Source organism: Andrena cerasifolii, chromosome 6 (genome assembly GCF_050908995.1).
Source record: "Andrena cerasifolii isolate SP2316 chromosome 6, iyAndCera1_principal, whole genome shotgun sequence".
In the NCBI taxonomy this organism is placed as follows: Eukaryota; Metazoa; Arthropoda; class Insecta; order Hymenoptera; family Andrenidae; genus Andrena; species Andrena cerasifolii.
In genome coordinates, this window is record NC_135123.1 from 8,628,019 (window position 1) to 8,654,002 (window position 25,984).

General features: G+C 41.0%; 1 protein-coding gene across 1 annotated transcript; it reads left to right on the forward strand.

Moving 5' to 3' along the window:
• Nucleotides 1-9,813: 9,813 nt before the first annotated feature.
• Nucleotides 9,814-24,020, forward strand: LOC143370068 (uncharacterized). Its single transcript, XM_076814683.1, has 9 exons — nt 9,814-10,300; nt 11,137-11,903; nt 12,883-14,053; nt 15,418-16,075; nt 16,266-16,546; nt 17,270-17,406; nt 18,510-18,744; nt 21,154-21,545; nt 23,376-24,020. Exons 1-9 carry the CDS (start codon nt 9,814-9,816, stop codon nt 23,940-23,942), a joined length of 4,695 nt encoding a protein of 1,564 aa, XP_076670798.1. The 3' UTR covers nt 23,943-24,020.
• The last annotated feature ends 1,964 nt before the right edge of the window (nt 24,021-25,984 follow it).

Genomic DNA, 25,984 nt, shown 5'->3' on the forward strand with positions numbered 1-25,984 from the left:
TTGATTAAGCATATCATAAGATCAAATTTGTTTCACAAGCCTATTGGTTTCTCCATTTTCCATTATGTTTTGAAAACTATAGTGGATATAGAAAAACTGTTATAAAGAAAATTTAATGGTTTTTATGCTGTATACAACTATATAATCGAATTATTTAAAATTTGCAGTGGGGAACATTTTCCTGTTTAAATTCAAATTTTTAAAGAATTTGATTACACAGTTTTATGCGGCATAAAAAGTCGTTGAGTTTTCGTTATAATAATTTTTCTATATCTACTACAGTTTTCAAGATATACAGGAAAGTATGAAATCACACACTAAGGGGTGTTTTCACCCTGAAGAATGAAAATGGGCACAAACGAAAAGTTGCCTGATACTTCTATCGAGGTCATTCACAAACCCGCTCAGCTGAACAAAAATTTGAGCGTTCGGGTAACCGAAGATCCCCTCGTTAGTCTATTTTTCGACCTTTTAAATGCCTACAATCGTTACATGAGAAGTTAGATTCCTTGTCTGCGGAGTTTCCAGAGTCGTTTCCATCCCCGCCGCGTAATGTGGCGGAGAGTTACCAAGCAGTGCTCTTGAAACTGTCGCATACCGGGGCAAACCTGTAAACAAGCAAACTTACGTGCCACGTGGAAGTTCTCAGTTAAATCGAAGCCAACCAACACGCAGATCGGGAACCCTTGCGTGTGTTCGGCGTTAGAAACTCGCGGATGCTTAATTTCTGGAAGACCCCGAGCGTGGCAGAACTTCCGAGAATACCCTCAATCGGATGTCTGAAGTCACGTGCTACTCTCAGTCCCTTCGCTGCGTAAATAGTAGGAACGTGAATAATTCTCTTCATAAGAAGCTTCATGTATCATGGATCAAAGGGATGACGTGCCCTATAAGTATGCCAGCGCGACTTCTGTTTTTAGACTTTTCTGCTTCCTGAGTGTACGAGAAACGTCATTCCCTATCAACTGTATTCTTCGTGCTTGGAGAATGTTTACGTGCAATTGTACCATAGATTTAAAGAGAGAAAGCTTTCCCCCCTTAATACCATACTTACAAGGGAAGATCCCGAACCCGGAAATTTAAAAAATTCTGAAACTTTGTGAATGTGCAGGGGATTTCCTCCTGATTACAACGCAATTTTTGCTTGCTGCCCAAATTCACTCGAACGGGGTGAAATTGACCCCTGAAAATACGGCTATTTTCCAATTTTATTTTGTAACTCGCAATCTGTAAGAGATAGAAAAAAAGTTTCAAGACAAAAGTTACTTCTTTTAATTAGGACTATCATTTGGCAAATACCACAGTACGTAACTTCTGCTCGTGCTAATTCATATGCTCCTAATTTTCGTGCTGATAAAAGTAGATGAAATATATAATCCTGTATAAAAATTAGTTTAATATCTCCTGTATGGTTAGTGCTGCAACAAGCTGTGCTTTAAAAAGACACGCTAATAACACACAAAGATAGGCTATTTCAAATTTCCAGATAAATTTTGTCGAGTTTAAAGTACAGAGTTTATGGTTAAAACTGTAAGGTATATAATGTGAACTGCAATCAACAAGTGTACATTGCGGTTATCACTCACTGTTAAAAAGCTATCTCTTACAGGAATCGAATAATGCCATTTTTATCCTGAGAATTAGATGGAAACGTTTTAAAAAATATATTTGATGCTCCCAATTTCGAGGTAGCCAACAAGGGAAACGGCAGCAACCTCTCATCCGGATGGAAGTACTTGGGGGAGGCACTTCAGGCCCACTCAAGTGGTGCGTAAACGAAATCGTTGAAGGTCAAGTCGCAGAACGTATTTTTCGCGAGGAAAATTCAGAGAAATCTGCAGAGATCGATAATAATAATAATAATACGTGCGTGTTGCGCAAAGATTGTGGACAAAACGTTTTGAGGGATTCGGTTGAAAACGATATAAAGAAATAACGATAAATCCATTAGAGTGAAGTGATGTAACGTAATATGCTTTCATCGACCTAACAAATACCGAACACTGCAGGCAGGTTCGAAAAGTGGTCGAAAGCAGCCTGCTTAGTCGGTATATCGGTGAACGGAATTCGCGCAAACCATAAAAGGCTTTTCATTTCATTTAGAACGAACGAAATTCAAACAATGTAGGGAACTATTGCGCTTTAATTCAAACTCTCAGTAACTGGGTAATTTAAATTGCTGTAATACATCACGCAGCGTGACGTTAGCCCCGATATAATATGCTTCCAGCAGCTCTCACGGTACTGTCTAAATACGCGGCTTTTCCTTTGTTCTCCCTTTCTCCGCTCGATTTAATTTGCCCTCCAGCCTTTCATCGTTCAACATCGCCCGGAATTAAATCAGTCCGATTTAATAATTTATCACTCTTACGCGCCGTACTCCTCACTGTTACACGGCACCCTCCGAGGCTCGCGCGCAAGCTTTCGTCCTTTGCCGGCGATTCCGTTATCTATTCTAAATAATTTACCGCTCTTCCGCTTCTCTCGCGCGCATTCGGTTCTTCCTTCAACTTACGTTTCCAGTATTTCATTCGGCCTTGTTGATGAAGTCATCATAATTTCGGTTGTTCATAATTAACCCAAGACGTTGAAGTGAAGTTCAGCTGGAACGTAATTACTGATCTGGATTCGATTGGAAACTCCACATGCCGCGCCCATATTAACCACTTCTTACGGTTATCATCCAACAATAAACTAGTTGAAAATATATTTTGTCCTATATTCGTGTAATTTTAGTTTAGAAAGTGGCAGTCGAGTTTCGAAGAAGGTAGAAAAACGTGCTTAATGTTAAATAACTACTGTACTATAATGCTACATTACCGAAACTTGAGAGTTTCAATTAATTTACACGTTTCCGTAAAGATTACTTAAAGAACATTTGCAACTCGTAATTTCTGGAGACAAAGTATTCGGTAGAATTCAAAATTATTTATAGATGCTTCTTTACAACAACTGTAACGAATTCTGCATATTTCCCACGGAAAAGGATAAAAAGTAAGTTAATACGTCTGACAAGGGAACATCCCGAACTCGGAAATTCAAAAAATTCTGAACCTTTGTGAATATGTAGGGAATTTCCTCCTAATTACGACGCAAATTTTGTTTGCTGCCCACATTCACTCTAATGGGGTGTAATTGACCCCTGAAAATTCGGTTATTTTCCAATTTTGTATGATAATTCGGGAGCTGTTAAATAATTTTGTCACCAAATGGTAGAGTTAATTAAAAGAAGTATAACTTTTATCTTGAAACTTTTTTTTATCTCTTACAGTTCGCGATGGGCATATATTCTACAACGTTCAAACTTTGTCTCAGAATTTTTCAGACTGAATTTAACGAATAGTTTTTAAATAACAACTGGTTGAAAATTGACAGGGTCAAATTGACCCAGTGTGACAACGACGTTCGAAAAAGTAGGCGTGACAGAAAATATATGTAAATTAAACAACTTTAATTTACCAACACAGCCTCGGAATTGTTCATCTGGTGCACAAAGCGCTTTACAAATTATCAAAGATCTGCGATAGATGTGTCTAGATTAACCCAAACTACTTTCTGTTGGTCGATTCCCGAATGGGATGAGAGAAGCATGAATCAGCGACGTATGAAAAGGATTTAAGAGTTTCCGCTAGGTTGGCAACGAGACTGACGCGAGGGTCATCGATGAAGGCAATCACGCCCTATGTACCTGTCGTCGTTTCAACGGGAGCCGTCGGGAAACTATAAGACGGACCGGTTGAAATGACGTGCGTCTGGCTCGGAGCAAGGGTGCTCGACGAGGTGCCGAACTATACACAAATAGCACTTTGCACACACCCCTGAATGTATAGGGGTGCGTGCGCGTGTACAGGCGGAAGCAAACAGAGAGCCAGAGCAACAGCCTCGATCTCTCTGGCCTGCTCGTGGCCCAGTATGTTTGCCCTCCCCGAGAGTTTCACACCCACCAAACAGCAAATACGATCCACGCTCTTCTTTTTCCGCCGGACGGCTGCCTGTCGTTTTCGAAACTTCTGTCTGCGCTCCCCTTACCCGTGCGCCGTAGCCCCATCGACTCTCGTTTCAAGCCTGACGCGCGATTCCCCCGCCCCTGCGACAATAGCCTTTCCACTTCCGTTCAATCATTCCCCGCTTGCCGTTCGGAGCTTCTTAGACAGCGGAAGCTCGCATCGCGGAAGTTTCGGCGATGTCTGAAGGAAACGTTTCGACGCCAGCGTGTACCATTGGACTAAACACAGCGAGGCGAAGTTTGCTCTTTGTTTTCATGCCAGCGGGTGGATGTTTGACAACCGTGGCAACGTGCTCGAGCCTCTTGAAAATAAATATTCTGATTTTGCAAAAGGAAAGGCTCACGGAAGGCGAAGGAAATTTTTTGGGTAAATACTGACTCCAGAGATACCGTAAAGTGGGGTGACTTTGCCTACTTTTGAACTTGAAATAACTTTTTTAGCACACCTAGTGCATTAAATTTTTTTTGAAAAATACTATTATACGGTAGATGGCGTGTAGATTTAATTAGGCTTTTAAAATGAATTCTTTACTTAAACGTACGCTTTTAAAATGCTAAAAACGTGGTGGGAAAGTCACCAGCTCAGTTGGGGTGTCTTTGCCCACGTGAAATTTTTTGGTGGAAACATGCCTAAAACTCATTATTGAGTTATGATTGAGCAAGCGTTCTTATTCTAATGGATACATAAGACTAGTATTATCGAAACATGTGTTTTTAAAAAAAAAATTATTTAAAAAAAGCCGAAATGTCGTCGCTGAATGTATGTTTGTTTCTTCTTACTATTGGCTTCTCCTCGATTCTCCACGCAATATCTGGAAGGAAGAAAGTTTTTCCATCATGATTGAATTCGCTATTGTTTTTTTCGTTTGTCCTTGGAGAAATTATTGCTATCGATTACAAAACACCATAAGGTGAATGTCCCAATTTCTGCTCATTTTAAAGTTAACTCGTCATAAAGAAGGTGTAAAAAATTTGTTTGTGATGAAAATTTGCAGAGTAATCGATTAATTCTTTAGTAACAAATCAAGCAATTCAAAAACTATTTAAGAAAGATATTTCAAGATGTTTAACTATTAGTAATTTGCTCTAAATGTCCATATTTCTGCTCATGAAGAATAGCGATGTACGTATTGCCCGAAGCTCGTGCAACACTCGCGTAAATGTTTAAATAATTTAGAATTATTTTCCTGCAACTATAGTGCAAACGTAACGCATATAATAATAAGAAAGATACGAAATGATCAGAAATGGGGACATGGGCAGAAATTGGGACATTCACCTTACGTTCTACTAACTTCACAGTGAAATAAAATAAAGTTTTTCCGAAAAGTGGGCAATGTCACCCCGGCGGGCAAAGTCACCCCAGTTCACGGTATTTTCGCGACCGGTTTATCCTACCGTATTATCAAACTTCCTGAATTAATATTTTTAAATCGCCACTCTTTCTGTTATACGCATTGCCGTTGGAATTTATATCGCATTTCGTATTGCCTGACACCGTGCCGTTTCTATCAACCGTGAAAAAAATACTAGAAAACTACGGCGATGAAATCGCGCTGCCAATATCGCGGTTCACCGCGAAATATCTCGCATAATTATTGCGAAATCTTTAGAACAGCGCTAGCTCCAATAACAGGCGCAATTACATTACATTCTTCACCCTGAATTTTCTAATTACCCTGGCCGTCGTGTTTCCGCATCCTCCGCCGCGTTTTTTCGCACTCAACTGGGAACTCAGTGCGCGCTCGCATCCGTCAGTCGTTTTCATAATCAGTATGAGTACTCTCGCTGGCGCAGAGGACAGGCAGCGTATTCTTTTCATTTAATTCCCGACGCTCGCGGGCTGTTTAAATGGATCCACGAGTACGGGAACTACGCGAGGGAACGCTGTCCATTAACAAAACTGTCGCGAGATTCGGGGCAACTTTCAGCGTGACGCATCGCCGCGATATTTCACCGGCGAATTAATTAATGAACGTAGTATTTTATCGCAGGCCCGCGAGTCTTGACCCACTCGCAACTGGCGTCGTAATTTGTAACTAGACGGGGCCATCGCGATAGATATCAAACGTAACAAGTTACGCGCTCGGCGGGCGCCACGAAATCACTGCCAGCCCGCGCTAAAGTGAGAAGTCATTACAATCAGACGTGTCCCGCGTCGCGATTCCAGGGAGAATTAACAAACTGAATGATGGCGCCCCTTACGGCTTGGCATTCCAGTTTAGCTTTCGATTTGGGATTTGCATAGCTGGTTGAACGTGCGTGACGTGCCCGCGCTGTGGCTCGTTAATTTTATTCATCGAGAAATGGTAATCTGCGAACCATATCAACTCCATTAAGGGTAAACTCTTTTAACCTTCCAGTGACAAAGTGAAGTAATGCTCGTGCAAGTGTCGGGAGGGTTAGAAATACTAACGTGCTTTAAGGGGGTAGGTTACCCTCAATAGTCCTAAAAAAGGCCTTTTTTCAAACGCAAATTGTACAGTGATAAATAACAGTAGAGAGAACGATTTTTTCTAGTTTTAATCGTTATTCTATGAGCTTTAACACAAAAAAAGAAAAGTCTAAATACCTCTATGTACATAAAAGTTGTGAGTAAAAAGGTAAAGGCATGTACGCGGTGCACTGTTTGATGGTGAACATAAAATCTCGAAAACCGCTCCAACGATTTGGATGAAAATTTAATGAGAGATGCAGAAAACCATTCCCTATGAAGTGTCGGGAGCAGATTTTCAAGATAAATTCTTTAAAAAAGATAAAAAAATATTTTTCATACAAGAAATCGATAAAATCGTATTTTTCAACATAAAAATTGTATTAATTTTTTTCTCGAAGATCTGCTCTCGACACATCGCAGGGAATGGTTTTCTGCATCTCTAATTAAATTTTCATGCAAATCGTTGGAGCGGTTTTCGAGATTTTATGTTCACCATCAAACGGTGCACCGGCTACACGGTTTTACATTTTTACTCACAACTTTTATGTACATATAGATATTTAGAGTTTTCTTTTTTGGTGTTAAAGTTCATAAAATAACGATTGAAACTAGAAAAAAACGTCCTCTCTACTGTTATTTATCACTTCACAATTCGCGTTTGAAAAATGGCCTTTTTTAGGACTATCGAGGGTAACCTACCCCCTTAACCGGCTGGCGGACCTATATGGTGGCAGAAATGGACTAATTTTTTTAATGGACTAATTAATAACTTGCAATATTAACGTAAATCTGTATCCATATTGCAGGGTCGATTTTTATTTTTGGATTTGTGTCAACGTGTTGGAGGAAAATAGGACGAAACAATATTTAAAACGTTCCACGCTTGATAGTTTCCACCCTTGGTATTATTCAAGCCATGGTGGGTCCTTTGCAACTCACAACAGTATTGCTCCCAGTTGAGTCTCTTGCATGGCCTCAGCGCTGGTGAACTAGATTGCCTACTCCATGGTCGCGATTCCCCCCTTGAGGATTCGCCCAGACCACGAGAGAAAAATTCTCCACGCCCGTTTGTACTCAGATCAATGATAAATTAATCCTCTCACTGGCTGTGCGGCTACGCAAACACGTCGTTAGCCTGGCAGACCGTTTCAGGCATTTGTCATAAGGATGGCGATGAGAACATTGGAAACAAACTAAAAAGGGGAGGACACCATGTGGTAGACACCGATTTTGATGAGCTTTGGCACGATGGATCTATGTCGAAAATAAGTAAATAGGTGTCCGTGCGTCAGCGGGAGATTCCCTTCTGGAGGCGTCGGGGTGCCTTTTGAAGATTTCCCCAAGTTAAAAAAAACTTTATAAATTTTTTTTATAAATTTTTGTTTAACTTTGAGAAATCTTCACAAGGCACCCAGACTCCTTCACAGGGGAATCCCCCGGGAGGGTCAGGGTAGTTGTGGAATTTTTACCCACTAAAACCCCACGGCCACTATGAAATTTTTAATAATTTCCATGTAAATATCTCTATTATTAAAGCCCATTGGCAGAAACGCTCGGACACCTATTTACTTATTTTCGACATAGATCCACCGTACCAAGACTCATCAAAATCGGTGTCTACCACATGGTGTCCTCCCCTTGTAAGTCTAACGTAAGTCCCTGAAGAGGAGTTTCAAGGTTAAGGAGAATATTGTGTGTAATATTTCCTAGTGATACGTTCGCTCTTCATCGTATATGACACTGGGAAAATGTTTCAGGCTGCAAGGTAATTTATGATTATCAGTCATAGCCTGTCCCTGTTCAAATTCTGTGGATGAATCTCGAATGTAGACGTCTAACGGCGGACCATTACAACCGATTTTAACACAGTCCAGACAATGCTCTGTCACCCATATGTCGTATCCTCGACACTTCAACGGACTGTGTAAATCAGCTTTAAATCAACTTGACGCGGGGGGGGGCAGGAAACCGAAAATGAAACCTGAATTGTCCGCGGCTGGAGGCCGTCACGTTTACATTGCCCAGAGTCAAGCCACCTGCCACCGTCATATACACCACCGCTGAGCAGTCTAGGGTCGTGTGTCTCCCTTACATTCTACGGTATACTATTTAAATGAGATGCAGAATACGACTGAGTTGATATGTACATATATATGCATATACAAGTCTATTTAGCTTCGAAATATTGATACTTTATTAAATAAAAGTGACACTTTATTAAATAAAAGTGACCAATGGTCACGCGAAAACATAGGTGGCTTTTATGATTTTTTCTAGAAAAAAGTATAAAATGTATGGGTCTAAAACTTTTTGCATTTTATTCGACTATAAATGTAGAGTGTAAAACATTTTTTATATTTCATTTTTGCCCACCCCTGCCTCTGATATGCATTGCGTGCTGCATCGTTGTAAAAAAAAACTGACCTCCACTGGCGCCACGATAACTTTAGACAGGATCATCCAAAATCAAAAAACCAAAGATATTCCTTAATTACAGATGTGTTGTTATCGCGCTACCCTCAGGCAGTGTTCAGAAACAACTGGGCGATGATTGCCAAATGTTTAAACGATATAGTCCCCAAAACATAGGTTTCTTCGCACAAAAATGTTTTGTAAAAAAAAATTGAGTGTATAAAAATTCGTAATAGATGGTAGCGCGGAAGACAGTGTAATTGCGAGCAGAATCCCGTTTGAATTTTTAGATTCGGTCAAGAATTGCATTTTTCATCGTGGCGACAGTGCGTGACAAATTGTTTCGAGAAAAACGCACTTAAAGTTTGACGCCGAGCGCGTTCGTCTATAGACTATAGTGACGGGGACTTGTCCTATTTTCCATACGTTTATTCCATTAAAACCAAAATCGATTCTTTTTTTAGATCAATAAATGTATTATTAATTAAAAGAAAAATCACATTTCTGTCTATTATACCTGCGTTACAATCCATCTTCAAAAAATAACTATTTTTAAGACCGTCACACTGTTGATCCAGCTGAACTGCCTATAAAATCTGTGCCGTTAGGAATTTCGATCCAAATTTTTAAATAGGCCTTTTTGGGACGTTGTTGAATGAAAATATGCAACAAAAAAAATTTCGATTTTTTTGACTGGCGGATACCCTTAATGGTTTTCTATATACCAACTTCTACCGACCTTCCCTCAAATAACTAATCCAAGCGACTCATTATTAATTCTCGTCATTTACGAATTATTTCTTTGACACATTCCAAGCATTGTTCAAGATTGAGTTTTCTTTATAAATACCTACGCAAGAGTTACACGAAACAAAGAAATTTCACTTTGAATTGTCATTTGTCCATTGCGTAAAAACGATACACGAGTGTAAGGTTAGTACGTGGAGAATTACCTACGATGGAGAGGAAAAAGAAGTCACCGAGGTCTAAAGTGTCCACCAAAGGCAGAAAGCCAGTTGCCGAAGATTCTTGGCGTTCAGAAATAGAGGCTCTCTCGATCAACGATGACAACTGGTGGTGTATCGTGACCATGATGGTTGAAACGATTACCGAGCATTCGGAGTGTGTGTCCCTCTTCAACGACGGCGCTGAAGAGGGCAGGCGAAATGCTATTTACTCTCTCAGCTGTCAGAAAGCGCTGGTCGCTGTGAAAACGTTGTCGAAGGAGAGCCTAGACAAGTGCCCGACGATCCAGGGCGTGTGTCATTATGCAAGTAAGGTTCTGAACGAGAACGGCGCGTTGCCGGCCTGGCTTATGGCTCGGGTCATCAAATATTTGATATACCGAGCCAAGGAAGAAAGCATCGGTATAGTGAAAAGGCTAGCCGACTTGGAACGTGAAATTGACGAAGAGTATCGGATTATGCAAACCATTGCTGATTGGGGTTCGTGTCTGTACACGCGGGTATGGCGATAACGTTCCCACTGATTTGCCACGCGTAACTTGTCATGTGTTTATTAAGTATTCACTTAACTGTATGGGAAATAATAACGATTGCCACTTGATGTTGGTATGAAAATCGTACTTAGGGTACAGTAACAGTAGAGCGAGAGGGGTGACTGAATTATATTTAATTGAATTTCGATTTAATTATATTATTGAATTTGAAAATGAGGAAATTGAAATTTATGGTTGCTCCAGTAATTTTAATTATCAATTTTTAATTTGAAGTTCATCTACATTGATTTTGGTAGCGCTTGCAGGTGATAATGCAACCTGTACTATTTTAGAGAGAGTTTGAGTGATTTTAATTGCAATTAAAGATAAGAATTTGCTCATCAAAGTCCCTTTAGTACCATTGTATTTAGTCACGGTTCATTTTGAAATCTTATTTGCTGATCAGTTTTTCAACGTACTTCTGAAAAGCCACGAGGATATTTGTTTATCTATTTCTTGTACATTCTCTCATAACAGCTATCAGTCATTGTTCAAGTGAAATAATTCACTCACACTTAAATGTATATAAAAAATAAAATTTAAGCTCTGAATAACCGATTTCTATCTACATGCATCATTATTCGCCCTCCTTCGGGAATGAAACAAAATTAAAAATGTATTTTTCTTGCTTCGAACTTTGAGCTCGACTGAAATAAAATAACGCGTGCATTTCCTGATACCTGAAGTGAAACTGAAGTAAAACATGCACGAGGCGAATGGTTAATTAAATATTCTTCCTAATATAGTTTCTTATCAATCTCCTGATTGTCGTCCATTTCACAGGAATCCCAGGATCGAAAAATTTCAGTGCAGAAAAATTTAACAGCAAAGCGAACACAAAACTGCGAAAACGCAACGAGGAGTGGCGAGACGCGATATACGTCGACGACGCGCCTCAGAACGGGCCCAATTTCTACGTGATTCTCACTGGCTTTCACCATCCAGATCTTCCAGAACACTTAATAAACATTAACACGCCATTGTCATTTATAATTCGGATTAAAAGGCCGCGGGAAAAATTGCGATGCATTGCGGAGCACGAGACTCTAAGAGAATCTCAAGTAATACAAAAGCTGCAGTTCTTCGAACGCTACAGCAGTCGCAAGCTTCACCTGTTTAAATTCTGGACGACGATCCACCAACGATCGATGAATCCTGAAGAGTATCCAGTCCTTTGCGACGTTGCGTTCCCTACTTTTTGCCCCCCGAAGCTACCTGAGGCTTCCGATGACGCCGCATACGAACTTCTGAAGAAGGACATGTACGACAGGGTGTCCTACTTCGTGTACGACCTGTACGACCTTCATCGACAGCATACCAATTATTTGAAGAGCATGAAGGTGGAGGATCGTATCGTTGGTGATGGTCAGGGGACGCTGGACTTGGACGTATACGAGGCTCTGTTAGATGCTATTCCTCTTGAACGCGTTTCCGTACCGCTGATATTGCATGCGTTGCTGATGCAAGTTGAAGCTAACGATGGCAAAACTGCGAAGGAGATGCGTAGAGACGCAGGAGATGCGGGTGGTGATGTGCAAGATGTCAGAGTGGTAAGGAGCACATTCGTATACCTTTGCGGTTGGAATAAACATAGCTGGCAAAGTGATTCATCAATATGTGCCAATGCTTCGGGGGATGAACATCCCCTGAAGAATGGGGGTGCAGGATCAGGAAGGTGAAAAACATGTCACATGGACGTTGATAGTACCATGGTATAACGAATGGCTATGACAAATCAATAATTACGGAAGATAGAGTATGATGAATTCATTATTTCGTTGGTACAGCGATTCCAAAATACGGCTAACTAAACGGACGGAGTTTCGGTCTCGTATAGAATTTGACCTGAAACTTCTCTAACAAGGATTAGACCCAGATTAAAATGAGAGTAACAATGGGAGCGCACAAGGTTTGGGTCACCTATTAGGCTAACGCTTTGCATATAGTTAGTCCATGCCATTTATATTAACGCGTTAAACAGGGTTATACTTCACGCCAACGCCAAAACATTGACGGTTTTTGGGGATGTTTTGATTTAAAGTTTATACCTAGTGATCCAGATGACAGCTGGTCACACAGCCGACTCGGGTTTTTAAGTCCCCCAACTAAGTGCATTTTTTTAGCAATTTTTGCCGTAGAAATATTTTTCGTACATATTATAAATATATTTCCACGGCAAAAATTGCTAAAAATGCACGCAGTTGGGGGACTTTAAAACCCGAGCCTGCCGCGTGACAAGTTGTCACGCTACCGTTATAGCCACGGAACCTTCTTGGGTGTAGGTGCTATGTAACTGAATTACTAGATGCGTTATAAACTGTAAATCAAAATATCCCGAAAGCGAAGGCCTGGGAAAAAGCCTAAACGGTATTTTTATACTGCATGAGTACCACGACTCCCGTATACTGTCGTTCCAAAAGCGATTTCCGCGCCCGTGCCTTCCCCTTGTTAGCGCACCAACGTTTCTGTTTGCGTTCATTGAACGTATTTCAAGATTTATTCGTTGCATGCAACGTTTACAATTTTCAGGAGGCGAGCGCAAACACGGAAACGGAACCTACAGTTACGATCCAGTCGGTTGCTTCAATCGTTGAGCAAGAGGTAAACAGTCTCAACGTCGTATACAACCTCAAGGAAGAGAATGACGTTATCAGGACCGATGAGAACGTAGCTGCTATTGAATTAATTCTTCACGGAGATACACTGAACGAAACCATTCGTGTTCTCGATAACCGTGCAAACCTCGGAGTGTCAAGTACATCCAACTTGATCGCCAGCATCCTGCCTATCTTTTGGCATCCGAATATCATGGGTCTGCATTCGGTGCATGAAATCTCCCAGAGAAAGCTCGAAGGATACTCTCGTCACATCGATGAAGCTCGGCACTATTTCAACGTCAGAATAAGCAACGAAGAAATCAGGCACTACTTGCACCTTCTAATGTTCGACAGAATGATATTCGGACCGTCTCAGCGTCCACGCGAGAGCGCAGAAAGCAGAAGCGAGAACATTGTAGGAGACGCAACGAACGTGCGTAGTTCGCCGCTGTCAGTGAAGCATGCGAGATCAGTTCACAGTTTAAATTCTAGAGACAGGCCGGAGATCCATTTCCACAGCGATGGCAACATCGACTATGGCAAAATGGCACGGAAACTCGCCGAATATTCTCCGTTGTTCGATTTGATAGATCCCCGTGAGCTGCTAGTCCCTGGCTATTTGAAAGCGAACGTCTTCGGAGCAAGATACAAAGCTGAGCCAAATCTCGAGGAATTCGAGGACGTGGAGCTCTTATCGAATGAAGTTTTCTTACAGCTGGTTCACGAGTGTCTCCTTTCGTTCGACCGTTTCGAGGCTCTGTATTTCGAGCCCACAGACTCCGTGTTACTATACTTCGGTAACGAGTGGAGAGTTAATGGTGTGCACGAGGAAGAAAGAATGTCTGCCATTCGGACGCCAGTTTGCCTTCGTGATTTCTGCGGATACGTGGTGGCTGAGGAAGGGGATTGGATACGACGGGAGGAGGAACTGTACAGATTGCAGACGACCAAGTCGATAGGAAGATTGATGAAGAGGGCCGAGGAAGTATACGAGGAGGCGATGCTATTTCGCGACGAGGACTTCATCCTGCCTGGATCTTTGAAGGCTAGGGATCTTGCGGAAAGCGGCGTTTCTCTTAAACGAAAAGGGGACTCGGGAACGGGTAAGAGTAAAGTCTCCAATTACTGTTCCATCCAAATACTTGCTATATGTTGTAAATAGGATTTCTTTTATATTTAGCGCGAACAATAGGTGCGCGATAACATTAAATAATATGGAAGCAGTGCTGTATTGTACTGTACTGAAAATATCTTATATTTGTGTGTTTGTCTGTCGCCTAGAACCTTTCGAACTGTAAACTCTGTGGTCACGAAATACTTCAGCTGTACTTCAGCTAATTATGCCTGGCTAATCCAGATAAATGTGACTATTTTCACAAAAGAAAAGCCTAAAAATAAAATTTTTCTTTAATAAAATCAAAATTTAAATTTCCGGCGATTATCGGACGTATATCGAATTTTAATAAAAGTGTTCTTAGTTTTGATGTTTTTAAGAAATGTCATATTCGGCTACTCTACCCTATGTACGTATCTACTATTCTTCTATCTATTTCTTCCTTACCTACTTGCCCTACTTACATCATTTAATATTTCTTCGCTATTCTATTATTTATTCGCTTATGTCTATCCTAACTTTCCTCGCACTACCCCATGCGTGTACCTCCCCCGCCCCTCTGCCTCCTATCCAATTTCTCCATCCATTCCTCACCTGTCTCTCTGGCATCCAATATTTCTCAGATTTCTGTACGTTCCTCCCCCTCGTTCTCTCACACATCTCAGCACATGTTCCCATTTTTAGTAGCGTAGTATTGATAGTGCGGTAACGGCATTAATTGAAGAGCTCTTGTAGAGAACACAGTAAGTGCCAAAATTAAAGAACAAAATTTTAATCGGAAAATGTTCTACGTGCCAATGCTAATAATTTAGTGTAGAATTTTAATGCAATTTCCCATTGTAAATAAGTTACCAATCGTGCTAAAAAAATGCTACCGCTGGTACGTCCAACTCTACTTCTGTATAAACTTATTTTCCGTATTCATAAATAATATCCCTATTTGCTACAAACATACAGGTGCGAATGTACGATGACTTTTTTATCACGAGGCAAACATTTCAGCAACAAATAAATAATGGAAATATATCATGAAACTTGTCTCATGAGAGTCTAGTGAAACCAATGACAAAATAATTAAAAAATAATAAAATAACGAAATAATTGTCTCATGAGATTAAAGTCTCATGCGAGACACGATATTTTTGTCTCATCGTGGATTTGCATCTTCTCACCTGTCCCTTATATCCAGCAGTTCGTGAAATAGAAACAGTGTTCACTTAAACGGTAAGGCGACACTGCAAAATCAATAGATACACCCACTGAAAGATACTGACAACCGGCGAGCAAAAAAATTAGCTTACAGCCAGGCCAATTCAAGCAAGACAGAACTTCCAATCTCTTTCTTACCGTCAGACGCGCAGTCTCGCTCCGCTGTCGAAGAGACAACACAGGATTCAAAGAAGGGTAGGGCGAAGGGAGGAAAGACTGCAAAAAAGGGGAGAAAGGAGAAAGGAGAACAGAAGAAAAAGGGGCAACAGACGGGCAGGATCAGCAAGGGGAAGAAGTCGGACGTAGACGAGGACTCCTCGGCGACCTTGAAAAAAAGCTTGCCTGATTATGGCGCTGAAAAGCAGGCGACTTATGAGTTCGTTGGCTACGACCTCGGCAGACTTCGCGTGCAAGTAACCAATCGTGTGAAAACCTTCCTCTCGGCCGATGGCACTCTGGTGAGGGCGGAGATGGACGATTGGCTTTACAGGAATAAGGATTTACGCATCACGGTTACCATTCGCGACAACAGTTTACGACTGTTCCCTCGGATTGGCACTATTGGCAGTCGTGAAGCGAACGAGGTGTTCCATTTAACGAGCAAAACGGGAATCATCGTTGGCTTCCAGAAACTGCCGGAACCACAGCGTAAGGTTTCCCAGCCTCCCAAGAGTTTCGAGTGCTCCTCCGACCATACTGCACGATCAGATTTACAACACCTCGAAACGAAACGAAAATCCTGGTTCCCTCCGACAGAACTGATAAATTTATTCGTCTCATTCTTCCCGGACTTTATTGGGGTGTATATTCGAGTTTACATCGAGATTCACGCGGCAAACAGCCTTGTTCCCCGACAGCGGGTAGTAGCGGCGCGTTTATAAATGTGGAGTTTGTAAAATTGAGCGTGCTGTGGGCTAAGATCTCTAAAATTCAGAGAGCTACGAAATTGTTGCTTCTTCAGGGGTCGTTTGGGCCCCAAGTGTTGATTTTAGAGCTTCGTGGCCATCGGGATTACGGATCGAACCGATCTATGACGACGGGCTGGAGGGTCCGTTTTATATTCATCAATCGTACATTTCGAAGAGGTACAAAGTCAACAGGAACCGCGAAGTGTGTCGGAAATTCTTGAGGAACGGGACCGTATTGAAGTATCTCGCCGACGGAAAGGTTATCGTTCTCCGCCCTAATGGAGACATAGTGACGTGCATAGCTTTTGAGGATCTTCAACTTAACAAAAGTGAAGAGTCTGCTAAAGGAGCCCATAATGCACAAGGTACGAGCTTGTAATGGTATTTACAGAGAATTATTGTTTGTTCTGGTGCTTGAACTATCCTACTGTGGAATTGTATTGCAAAAATTCTGTGTACTTAACATTCGAGAAATTACTTTTTTCCTATATTCAAACCACTGTATTTCGCGCGGCGAAAGGCGCGAGTGAGAAAACGCAAGAGCGAGCGAGAGGAAGCGAAAGAGCCTCTCGCTCGTTCCTGGGTTCCCCCACTCTCGTCCGAAGGATTCCAAGAGATGGTGGGGATAGTCGCCGAGCTTTAAACGCGTAGTAGAAACAAACGGACCCATAACAAGGATTTACCGCAGGGCTGAGCAACTTGTGCGCCGCCGCGGGCCGCACAGTCCCCACTACCAGTCAGCCGGTTCCCCCACCATCAGCAGGTTAGCCGCCACTCCATGTCCCTTCCTTTTACTCCTACGAGTGCGGTCATGTATAGGTACGGCGTACACAGTAGGAGTTGAAGGAGTATGGTGGGGGTCGTTCTCCTGCGGCCCAGCAGAGTAGGCAAGTCGGAGAACGGGCCGCGGGGTGCCCGGCCCTGACTTACTGTACATGCAAAGAGGAATTTAAGCTGTCTTTGGACACAAAATGCAGATGGGACGTTATTCTTGTGTGCGAAAATACCCTCTGCATAAATGGAACCCCAAAATTATTTGTAAATTAAAGCGAAATTGTTAAACGTTCCTGTCTGTCCCGCTTTCAAAGGCAATAGACCAGTCGCAGTTTCGAAGCCTCAATCTAAAGGTAAAAAGAAACCGGCGAGTTTCTTGAAGTCGCAATTGCCTGGAGTGGTCGAGGAGGGTCGTACGCTCGCACAGCAGGATCCGACTACGGTGAATCAAGTAACCGTTAAATTTCGTTTTGACTGAGATACCAGAATGATTTAATTCAATGAGAAAAAAACTCGGGCCTTTGATATCGCTCAGTGCCTTCACATTTGGTCGTTGACATTCAATACGTACACTAGAGATCCACTTAAACATCGCCTTAGACATTAAAACGCAACGTTCCTCTCGTCTTGCACTACTGTTTATTGAAATTTCTCTTGAAAAGCTCACTGCAGATAAGAAACACAATTAATTTCGATAAAATCGATAGAAATGTATGCGTAACTTTAAAAAGCAACGATTACTGTTGTTGAAAATATTTTTATGTAGAATTTTTTAAATATTTCTGATATTCCAATCTTTGCATACGTTCGATGCATACGGTAATCAACGACAAATATCAAAGTCTATTTTAAACAAATATTTTGTTTGTATTATTTTATTCGTTTCTATCATTGATACACACTGCTGCTTATAAAAGGATATCTGCTGTTTATCCACAAAATGTGATATTTGGTACAGATTCAATACTTTTCACTGAAATGAGTTTCTGCTTTTAAATTAAAATACCGCGTGAAGTAAGCTCTTCAATAAATTCCCAACGTTTTCACAATTTTTATTCCGCGCATCGTAGGTGTTCTAATACTTATGAACGGTAGTGTATACGTTACAGCCGTCGTTAAATAAATGAAAAATTCTAATATTCCAAAATGCCTACCAAATCCTCCGTATTATGTACAGTTCAATTCACGATGTTTCTGCTGCATTTTACAAAAGTAAATCTGTATTCAAAAATGTATTTTATTTATTTAAATAAAAATTTCGAATAAAGAATAAAAGTTAAAAAAAAAATATTCATGTATCAAATAAAGTTAACCTGGGTTAACTTTAACTTTGACTTCAAGTTTACCTTTACCTTTACCATTAGCTTCAGCTTTAGATTCAGCTTCGGCTTTAGCTTTATCTTTACTTATAGAATAATCTAAACTAAAAGTAACTTTTATTCGATCCGTTATTTAAATAATTTTTCATTCAGTTAATGCCCAACTCTGCACCACGATACAATTGGAGGGACGTACTCTTTTTAGCCGATTTGATGCAGCATATCTTCTCACCAGGCACATGAAAGCACTTCCTTCATGACGGACACCACAGTCAAAGTGTCACGATACACAGTGCTGAATCACGAGGGCCGACGGTACGAGGTGGTCGACGACTTGGTCGTGGGTGAACATCATCGATTACTCGTGAGGACAGCGTCTGACTACGAGGTCAACGAGAAATTCACGCGTCGCGCCGACGGCACCGACATGTTGCTGAATTCTAACGGAGAATTGATCGTCAGTTTCCCTGGTAGGTTCAGCAAGCATTTCTTCTTACCCATTGCAATAATTAGCACACAGGGTGGGGTGTAATTCGCGACACAGACAGGGAAGGATTAATTCTCTGTGTACAAACGAATTGAAAGTGTAAAATAATTTTTCTGTCTAAGAGAGTTTAATTTTCGAAATACTTCATTTCGAAGAGTCTTCGAGATATACAATTTGTCTAACGTGCCTGTATGCTACTCACTATTTCGACTTACGCGCCAGCATTCGTCTACATTGACGGTGGTCAGACTCAGATGATGCAGGAAATTTTTAAAATGCTTTAAATAGGCCCAAAAATTACATTTGTATTGGTTATTGCGGTGAACTACCTTAGCTTCCAAAATAGAGGACATGATGTCCTTTGATTTACAGTTAGGAGTCACCTCAAAGATATTAATACAGGTAAATTATTAAAAATCAAATCCGCGAAGAAGAACGCAAATGGTTTACAAACGAACAGAAACATTTGTGCAAGAATTGAGAAGATTAAAAAATTAAAATAAATTCCTGTTTCTCCTGTTGTCTCTTGGGCTCGCCAAACAAGACTCTGTGCCGGACTGCGTGAGCAGAATTTTCAACCATTTTCCAATACAACAACAAGATTAATGGTCTGCACAAATACTATGATATATGTGTTTTTGCCGTATCACGTGTCTGCAGATACAACCAACCTATGCAACGCGCCGCTGATCGCCAAATTGCCGTGTTTCAGACATTACTGACCCGAATTTTCAAATACGCGTCGGTAATTAAAATGCGAAGCCCCTACGGCAGTTTTAATACTCTAGATTCTCGTCTTATTTTATCACGTAGAATTATTACCATTGTTTATTACACAGGCAATACTGTAGGCAAATCAGCGAGCCAATTAATTTCCAAAAACATAATTTCGACTATCTGTTTTTTCGAAAAATTTGGCTTTCACAGTTGCATTGCTATTTTCACCGCGCACCATATTTATTAACAGGCAAAGCATCCGCAGCAGTGCAATATTAATCCCAGAGAATCCCTTTAACGTGCTCTCGCATTTTTATCAAACATTTTGCCCGCGTTTCGCTATTATCAAGTCTCGGGGCGGTAAATATTTATTTTCCGCGACCGGATAAAATTATGCAACGATTCGCACCCGCACCACGTGAACCGTTTTCATGTAACATATGCTGGGTGGGGGGTGGGGGGGGGGCCAAGTTCATAAACTTTCATCCGAACTTTCCTCATCTCGGCCGTGTTTTGTGTGCTCGCTGCAACAGTTCCTACAAACAGTTGAGAAACTCGCGCCAGGGCGAACTCGACGATTTTAGTCATCCTAATGAGATTCTTTTCGTTTGTAATGTATGGCGCCTTTGCGCGGCGAAGTTTGCAATTTGTCGCAAGCATTGTACGTTGCGCCCCGATCAGCGAACTTCTTTTTATGCCTATTGTCAGCCATGTAACGCTGATTCGTTCCTCGATGGTAATACGCGTTTTCTCATGCAAAGAAAGTTCCACCTTCGAATGAGTTCGCTCCACTTTCGATAACGTCGATTTTAATGTAACCGCGGGAGCTTCGACGCTTTTAAATTCATTACTCGTTGAACAGGTTGAGCAAGTTCCCGAAAAGTAGTTACGTAGCCGCTTGTAATGTACATTCGTTTCGAACTATGAGAAAAGCATATAAAGTTAAACGGCTCTTTTTACATCTCATGAAAAGGAATCGAGGGGGAGAGTACCTATTTGTCTTATTCTTCCATGCTTCGACCCGTTAAATCTTCATTTCGCATAAAAAAAATACATTTCGAACGATTATCTTCTATTTCTTATCTAATGCGGGCTATATAAGTGATTCCCAACTGTGGATCGCGAAGTGTTTTCTGCGGGTCGCCACTGTTATTTTTAGTTAGCGATTTTTAGCACTTATTTATTTTAATTATTATGTTAGAATTATATTCTGTAATTCCTTTTTTTTAATGTGTTTTCATTAGCTTATTAAATTTACCTTACCCTATACGGAGGGGAGGAGGTCGCAGGTTATTTGAGTATTATAAAAAGGGATCGCGACTCAAAAAAGTCGATTAAGAAGTTAGAGATTCTCCTACCTGTGCGACTAATTGCAACTTTCGCATTAGATTCGAATTTATACTTGTTACTACAATCTTACGTGGTGGCGTTTCCCTCGATTATACATTTTAACACCCTATCGTTCATATTTTATTCCCGCAGCGTTACTAAACAACTCAAAATAGCTTCGCTCGCTTCCCTGAATTTTTCTTCTCTTTTCTCGGTTCTAAAATTCCTCGTACAAAGAACACGAACGATTTTCTTGTATTTTCAGTGTGATGTCTTAAGATTTTTCTCCTGCATTAACAAGGTTTCTAAGGACCAGTGTAATTGAACAATCTCTCGTGCATTTTAGACGGAACACGCATCACGACCGGTTACACGATAGAAGAGGAGCCAGTGATGTGTGAGTGGACCGAAGAAGAAATTCTGCGATACTTTACAGCCGCTTGGACAAAAGGAGAAGACGAGGGGTATGACGGTGCATCGTTTTCGAGCTTTAAACTCCTAAAAGAGGCTTCCTCGCGATCGAGCGGGGAATACGAAAACGAAACGCCTGGTATATCGATCGACGAGGGCTTTGTCTCTATCCTGTTGACATGTTGCATGGAGCACAAGAAGTACGCCACAGTGTTCTACGATCAGTCAGCAGTTAGCTTCACTCTATCTATGCTCGACGATCTTCGAGTCAGCATATCGAGAAGAGGTCATTACAAAGTTTCGATGGCGGGCGGAGTTAATCTAAAGGTAATCGAACCCCGCGAGATGAGATTCGGTGGAAAGCGAGCACCCAATACCGGGGTATCCCAACGTTTCAAATATTGGGACGTAACGTGAAGTTGTGATTTCGTGGATCTTTGTAAGAAATTTTAATTAATATTACGTTTTGGAGATGAAACGTTCGGTTAAACAGTCGTCGTTAGTTGTTCATACAAGAACGTATGGAACTCCCTTTAGTATTAACCAGAGGTGGGCATTAAGTAAATAAAAAATTATTTAAATAACAGATAAAAAGAGTTAATTTTTTTATTCGCCAAGCATTTCAACTTCAGCGTCGAATAATTTTTTTAAATTCAACTTCAACTTCAACTTCAACTTTAACTTTATTAGTCTCGGCGGCTCGAACGCGCTCCATAAAATTAATCGACGTCGAATAAGGTTAACGTTAAAGTTAAAAATGGAAATTTTTTCCGACGCTCAAGTTGAAACTTGCGACGCATAAAAAAAATTAACTTTATTCGCCACATGACGAATAATTTTTGTAACTTTCATTCTTTATTCGAAATTTTATTAAAATAATAATTTTGCCCGCCTCTGCTATTAACAGCTGGCAAGGTTCATGCCGTGATCGCGAAATTTTGCGCGTTGGTATTTTTCAGTGAGTGTTTCAGTTTGCAATCAGAAGTAAAGCACATTTGTGGGAAGGAGTAGGATTCATAATAAGTAACCTACAAATGTCGCTTCTCTCGGTTCCAATAGTCATCAGACGTGTCATGAACTCTAGAGTTTTTCAAATACAAATTTAACAGTATTTATGAAACTTTTCGGGCACTTACGTGCCGAGCAAAGAACTCGAAAGCAACCATTCAGTAATTAGCGATGTAAGATGCGGCAAGTTTCTTACAATTAGTTTGCTAAGTGAGTTAAAGTTATTGAGTTAAAGTCAGAAGCAATTAAGTTCCTATATCAGTGCGAACAGAATCAGAATCAATCAGACCCCACATTAGTCATAAAAGCAATCGGGCTTATCACTTGGTCAAAGCAGAGCGATCGGGTCCTAACTTAGTTAATCTGTAATCAATTAGATTCAAATATCATTCAGGATCATGCATAAGAGCACTTGGGCTTTCTAGGTAGCTTAGAATCATTAGATAATTGGTAGAGAAAAGTGCAATAATTCGATAACATTGTAATGGACTTACAGTGAGTTAAATTGAAAAATATTTGTTGAACTTTTAAATAACAAGCTTTATGACTGGAAACCTATAAAATGGAAAATACACTATCGCAGTAAAAAAGGGAGAAATTGTATTAACTATACAGGCTGTATACTTTTAGAATGTGGTATGTACTTCTCTCGCTATGTCTGACCTGTCTAACTTGACACCACTGCGCGCCGGCAGTAGTCTAAATCCTTCGCGTCAGACGCTTCGTACGTGTATTTTCAGTAATGAATAACTCGGAGACGAAGCTTGAAACCCAATTTCGTCATTCTTGACTTTCGCCTTATCTTCACCTGTAGAATCACACCCTAAAAGAGACACCTAAGAAATATCTCAAACTTACCAAAAGTAAGTCATTATTGTATTAGTGGTTGACATGTTTTGTGTTACCTTCACTGCATTTAGCGAGTCGCTGATAATGCATAATATTCAGCCGTAAATATATTGAATACATGTGGAGTTGCTGGTTTGAATAGATCCAGATGGTGTCAATGTAACTTCTTATTGACGTAGGGGCCAACTTACCAAACTGTTAACGTCGCGTGAACAAATTGAATGTATAACTGCGGGAAGTGTTTAAACGAACACAGGCGTCGAACACGTCAGCATTTCAAAGTGAATGGCTTCTCATTAGATCGAAGAAGACGGCCTGTCATTGAAGGGCAACGCCTGCGCGATTTGCGGTAACCAGTCAACGTCCACCTACAACTTTTTCCCGTTCGAGTCGCCAGCCGTCATATTCAGCACCAGCGACGTCTTCGGAAATATCTTGGAAATCAAGGACGACGGTACGACGCGTTATAGCCGCGGAAGGCAGCCGCCTGGCTGTTGGAAATCCACCTCGGGAGCGGACGTTGAGGAATCAAGCAATGAGGAAGATAGTCGGGAGGAGTCACGGTGGGGCGAGTCAGAGGGGAACGAAAATCACGAGCATAAACAGGGTTGCGACCACGAGAGACTTTGCCACCAGACCAGAAGCAGGGGATGCAGAATATTTTCGGTGAATCGAGATCTGACGGCCAACGAGTACCATCATCGATCTGCCAGGCAGAAGGCGGAGCTCGCGGCGGTCTTCGATAACGAGACGAGCGTGATCTTGTATCCAACTTCGCGCAGTCCAGAACTTCGCCGTCTGATTACATTTGAGACGGTGAAACCTAAGTCACGATCAAAGGATCTGCTATCATTACGGGTTAGATAATCGGGCCAGCCAGCCCCGCTATCGTTTGCTTCCTCTCGTCTTTCCGCGACTGCTTACTTTAACAAAGTAGCCTTTGAACTTGAGCCACCGACGAAGAAAATCGATGGTACGCGAAGGGAATTGTACAGAGTCTGCTTTCTTAATTCAAGGGGGCGAGTTGGCCAATGGGGGAGACCGGGGAATACGATAGAGATTCGAAGTCCTCTGCATTGGGATTAACTTGCTCGATGTAAAGATTGAGATAATATTTATCCTGACAGTGATCATCGAGAACAGTTTGTGTTTCTTGTTATTCTTTTATTTCATTGCTCACGGGGTGCTGGGAATATTCTCAGCAATGTTTCGACGTAATTGAAAGTATCATACGATTTCATCATAAGAATAAGGAAATTGATAGATTTTTTTAAGATTTTCTGTACCTTCCACTACCTGTCCTCTTATTTTTACTTTATTAATGCTAGGTAAGAAAATTGAAGCCAACGAATTTTGACAGAAGAGACTTAATCCGTAGCACTTACTCGATCCCATACGATTGGCCATTCCCGTTCGGCAAAAACGGCGATGGAATTCGGAACAATACCCACGATCTACCTTTCACCGGTGCCATGGAGTGTCCCGTGCCCAAATTATTGAAAATTCGTATCCTATGCAGTTTCAAGGAACCAGGTGGAAACGCAGTGATCGATATCCAAAGAGCACTCGGACGCTATTGGATGTCCGTTAGTGAATTAATGTCCTTTTTATGAAGCTACTGCCAGATGTTCCAATTAAATTATTCGGCCAGCTACCGCCTTTCTTTTGCATATTATGCAAAGTTATCACCGTTTGTATCGGTTAAATTATTCAGTCAAATAACGCCCCCTACCCCGCGGCGAAAAAGCTTTCCTCTATTCAATCTAATTTATTGCAACGCCATCATCATATGATTAATAAAAAATGCAAATTAGATTGTTCAAAGGTGACTCGGTGATTTGAAAATGTGTATAACTTTGCATCAGTATGCATTTAATTCGGAGTCGATGTTAATTACTGCGCCCTGTGCGTTTCATATAATTGAAGAGTCCTTGCAGAAAACACTGTAAGTACTAAAAATCAAAATTTTCAGGACAGAGAAAAATCTTCCGTGAGTTTATATTATTTACGGAAATTAATTTGTTTTAATTGCTGAATATGCTTAAGGGGACTAGGCAGTCGAAAAATCGATTTTGTATTGCATTTTCCGAAAGTACTATCTTTTCTGAAGAAAATGCCGCTTGGTTTATATTAAAATTCGCCAAATTGTTGATTTGGCAGCTAAAAAGGTGAAGCGGTAACTTATAGAATCGCCTTTGCCCAGAAATTTTAAACGCATTTTTCTCGAATCTTTCTTTCTCTTGGTTTTCGGCTAGTTACGAATGAACGGATGTTCAGATCGACTTAAAAGAAATGCAGGATGTATAAAACATGTGCCATTTCGTGCTACACCTCTGATATAGTCGGTAAAAATTCAGGATTTTTATCAAAATATTAAAAAGTCACGGACTTTTAGTAGCGCACAAACACGACCGAATATTTATTGAAATAAGATAGACTAGAGTATTACCATTGGCACGTAGAACATTTTCCGGTAGAGACTAGAGTATTACCATTGGCACGTAGAACATTTTCCCAGAGAATTTTTTTTCTTCAAATCTACCACATAAATGCCACCGATGTCACATTCCAATACACATTTTCAATCGTAACCAGTTAGTTGGCAGTGCCGTTGGACCGTCCATCGCCACAAACGGAGAAGAAGGCAGGCAGGAGAAAGAGGAGATAGCTTACGGATATTTGGAGGACATTCTGCAAGACCTGGCGCTGGGTATCAAACAGGCGATTGACGTTGCAACGTACAGAAGCGGCTTGGAAAGGCAGTCGAAGGTATCGAGTGTGAAGGCGCCACAAAGATCGATCAAACTCGACGAACTACTCAAGCAAAGAGCTTCGAAGAAGGAGGCGCTTCAATGGTACAAACGCTGCATGAGGGAAGGATGCGTTGTACCGTACTTCCAGAATATCAC